General features: G+C 39.5%; 1 protein-coding gene and 1 long non-coding RNA gene across 2 annotated transcripts in view; one reads left to right on the top strand and one right to left on the bottom strand.

Moving 5' to 3' along the window:
• Positions 1075 to 2562, bottom strand: LOC110433511. Its single transcript, XR_002450961.1, has 2 exons — positions 1866 to 2562; positions 1075 to 1349 (listed from the first exon to the last, which is right to left on the bottom strand). It is a non-coding gene; the product is annotated as an uncharacterized LOC110433511 (long non-coding RNA).
• Positions 2885 to 4124, top strand: part of LOC8075416 (probable L-type lectin-domain containing receptor kinase I.5) — a 1860-nt gene continuing 620 nt past the window's right edge. Inside the window, exons 1-3 of the mRNA XM_002457889.2 lie at positions 2885 to 2926; positions 3411 to 3583; positions 3652 to 3953. Coding sequence (XP_002457934.2) covers positions 2885 to 2926; positions 3411 to 3583; positions 3652 to 3953 — 517 coding nt within the window. The remainder of the gene's footprint in view (positions 2927 to 3410; positions 3584 to 3651; positions 3954 to 4124) is intronic.

Genomic DNA, 4124 nt, shown 5'->3' with positions numbered 1-4124 from the left:
CTACAATTAGATATTGGAAGCCCTAGCCAATCAACTACTTCACCCAACCTCCATAAAGCTGACGCGCATGCAGGTGGAGACCTCTGAAGACCCAAACGTTTGGATGCATAAAATCATATGTCAGGCTATCTAGAAAGGTTTTTATCGCGACAATGCATAAAATCTAGTTGTTGTATAAATTAAAATCAATTCGTTACTGCATAAAAATCTCTCTGTAATCTGGACGTTACACCTCACAATAGCTGACATAGACTGACACATACTGACACATGTCTGTATGCGTACGTCCACTCTAATCTCTTCTGTTTTTTCACGACAATTTCTCAACGAAACATCCGATTCAAAAACGGTTTTCACCATTGAACTCCTGATATTTTTGTGCACAATTCAAGATCCATTGTGAATATATTTTTGAAAAAAAAAATAAAAATTCATAATTTTACGCACTATGAGACAAAGTTTTATACATCCGAATAGATCTTGTGAGCAAGAAACATCAAGACGACCTCGTGTTTTTTAAAATTTGAAATTTGAATCATGACACATAACAACCGATTAAATGCATAGAATCACTGGTCAAAATGCGTAGCAAAGTTTTTGGCGCCGACGTTGAATAGAAATTAGTGGTTGTATGAATAAAAATTAATTTTGTTACCGCATAGAAACATCTCCACATGGAGACGATCTTGTCTTCTTCAAAATTTGAAATTTGAATGCTGGCACGTGATGACTTAGTAGGTACATAGAATCAATAGTCAAGATGCGCATAAAGGTTTTAGTGCCATGTTGCATACAAATTAGTAGTTCAATGAATAAAAATTAAATTCATTGCTGCGTAAAAACCTCTACATAAGATGGACATTCCACCTGACACAACCATGATTGTCTAAAACAACATCATGCTTCCTGCTATGGGGGTGTATTACAACTAAGACCATCACTACCCATACCCACACCGTTCTTTGCACGAGGACATATTTATTTAATAGAGCAACAATGTATAGAAACTTTACACCATACTTCCTTTTACGGGAATGAAACATACAAAACACTACTAGTGTGGACTATCCATAATGTTCCCAACTCACAACATGCATAGACACTCAGTTAACCAAATATTGAAACCCAACAGAGGTTACATAGAAATCAATACTTTCGCTCATATTATCCAAGCATATAAACACAACATATGAAAAACTAACTTTTTACATTAATCCATCAACTATATCGAATATCACACTACGCCACCATCACAAACTAAGGAAGTTGTGAACGTCGCAAGTCATGTCCTATGATGTCCGAGCCACCATTGACCTCACACCAAAAATAGAGGAATCCTTCCAACCATCCTACACCACAAAGACATAGAAACATATTTGAGCAGACGTAAAAAAACTTACGGTGGTAAAGAAAGGCATAGAAACATGTTTTAGTATGCGCAAAAACCTTATAGCTGCAAGAAACACCATCCATCACACATGAAGCATGGAAATTAACATGGAGGAGCATACAAGAAATTAATGATATGTAGAAAATCAATTTCACTAAGAAAATTAACAATGTATAGAAATTTAACAATGCATAGAAATTAACATAGTGGAGCATACTAGAAATTAACATGGGGTATAATTAATAGAGGAGCACTGGCTTCTGTCATGAAATATCATGATAGAAAACCTATTCGTGAAATTAATATCTCTAGAATAATGAAAAAAATCATGGCTGAAAGTGTAGCTAAGAGAAAATCATGGCTATAAACTATCATCCATCCAGAAATAGCTGCACAAATAGCTGTTCCAACAAATTATAGAACTGTGCTCCAATACTGTATAGAAATCTGTTCCAACAATATATAGAATACATACCAATACATACAAGCATGCAATGTGTACTTCGGCAGGTCCACACCGCGTGCCTCTACTGGATCAGGCCTAGCTTGTTTCTCATCATGACGCATAGAACCTGCATTCAAGTCATCTTAAAATATGCATAGAAACTTTTGTATGCATGCTGTGAAACATAAATTTTGTATATATATACATAAAAATTTTCTCTAGCCACCTTCTGCTCATGATGGAATGCGCTATCCGTGTTGATCATGATGCGTTACATAGAAATTCTTCTTAGGATAGAATACTCAGGATGCATAGGAATTTTGTATGTATATGCATAAAAATTTTCTTCAGCACCGTTGTTGGGTGTTGCTAAAAATTGAAAAGAGTATAGGCCTGGCGAATATAAAAAGATATATACATACACTATGAAATGTCGAGGTGGTCATGTGTCAATATGAGAAATGTTTGGATTGACAACATATGTGGTCATGCGAAAAGACAGGTGAAAAAAAATCAGTTTATAAAACATTTAAGGATATACATTTGGTAATAAAAGGATCGTATGACAACCACGGTTAGGTTGGGGGTATGGACTAACATCGTTCAAGCCTAAAGGTTTGTTACAGCCGTAATCACATATCACACATGTGAACTGAACGCGTAAAAACCTAAGTCATCAAGTATAGAACCAATTCATGCATAAACCCAGGAACAAGCCTAACATGCCCCCCCCCCAAAAGTCGCCGAGCAGATAATAAGTACAAATTTGACATTTTACTCAGGTATAACAAACAACTTCTATATAAAAATTCATGCATAGACATATACTTTTTTTATTCTAATCAAGTCTGAAAACACACTTTCACCATGCATAGAAAATTATGCATGCAAAGCATAGTAACCAAAGAAAAGTAAAAAAAAAAAGATAAATTTCTAGAACTAGTGGCCGGCATCCCCACAAATAATCTAATTACCAATTTGTATTTGCGAGAACATCCATTCTAAAATTGCATAAAGATCTTGAAATGCCTTGAACAGATTAAAAAATCATGAAATACAAATCTTGCAGTGGTTTGAGTGGCTTGCAGCATGTGACGCAGTGTGGAAGCAAGAATAGCCTGCTAGGCACTCGATCCGGAGAAGCTTCAGGGCAATAGTAAGAAAGACATAGAAACATACCAAAGATTTTAATTTCTATGCACCCAAAAATTCCGATGCATCCAAGAATTAAGATTTCAATTTCTATGTACCCAAAAATAATTTTAATTTTATTCACACTATATTAAAGATAAGCATAGAAAAGTCACAGCTTGGATGAAAAGAAGTTTATTTCTATTTATAAAAAAATAAGATTTCAATTTCTAAGCATCCAAAAAATAAGATTTCAATTTCTATGCATCTAAAAAATAAGATTTCAATTTCTATACATCTAGTGTGTCTCTCTTCTTCCTCTTGTTCTTGCTGCTCTAATTCCTACAAGGTTTGTCAGCGCACAACTGAATCCAAGTTCAGAAAATCAGAACAAAATTCGATCACGTAAGATAGCTGTAGACAATTAGCACTAAAAAATACAAGAGTGCCAAGGCTGACCCGCTCAACCTCAAGGCCGGGGACACCACGGCCTGGATCGACTACGATGGCGCCGCCGGGGTGCTGAATGTCTCGATCGCGAACGGTACGGCCGGGAAGCCCGCCGCGCCGCTCATCTCCTTCCGCGTCGACCTGTCGGGGGTCTTCCGCGAGCAGATGTACGTCGGCTTCTCGGCGTCCACGGGGTCCACGCCAGCTCGCACTACGTCAGAGGATGGAGCTTCAGCCTCGGCGCCGGCGCCGCGCCGGCGCTGGACCTCGCGTCGCTTCCGTCGCTGCCGCGGATCAAGAGCGGCAGGAACCGGACCTCGCTCATCCTCGTTGTCGCGTTCTCGGCGTTCGTCGCGCTCGTCGTGCTCGCGGGCGCCGGCGCGTACGGCGCGTACCGGTACAAGAACCGCGACATCATCGAGCCGTGGGAGCTCGACTACGGCTCGCACCGGTTCAAGTACGCCGAGCTCCGGCGGGCGACGCGCGGGTTCCGAGAGCGCGAGTTGCTGGGCGGCGGCTGTTGGGGGTGGCGGCCAGGTGAGGGGAAGAGAGAGATTAGGGTTTTGAAGAATATATATAGGGCTCGGGAAGGTGGGCCGATGGATGGGCCAGTGGGCTGGTGGGTTGGTGCAACCAGGGAACACAGGTTTATATATATATATATATATATATATATATATATATATATATATATATATATATATATAT

This window comes from Sorghum bicolor, chromosome 3, assembly GCF_000003195.3.
Source record: "Sorghum bicolor cultivar BTx623 chromosome 3, Sorghum_bicolor_NCBIv3, whole genome shotgun sequence".
NCBI lineage: Eukaryota > Viridiplantae > Streptophyta > Magnoliopsida > Poales > Poaceae > Sorghum > Sorghum bicolor.
This window is presented reverse-complemented; position numbering and strand designations above follow the sequence as displayed.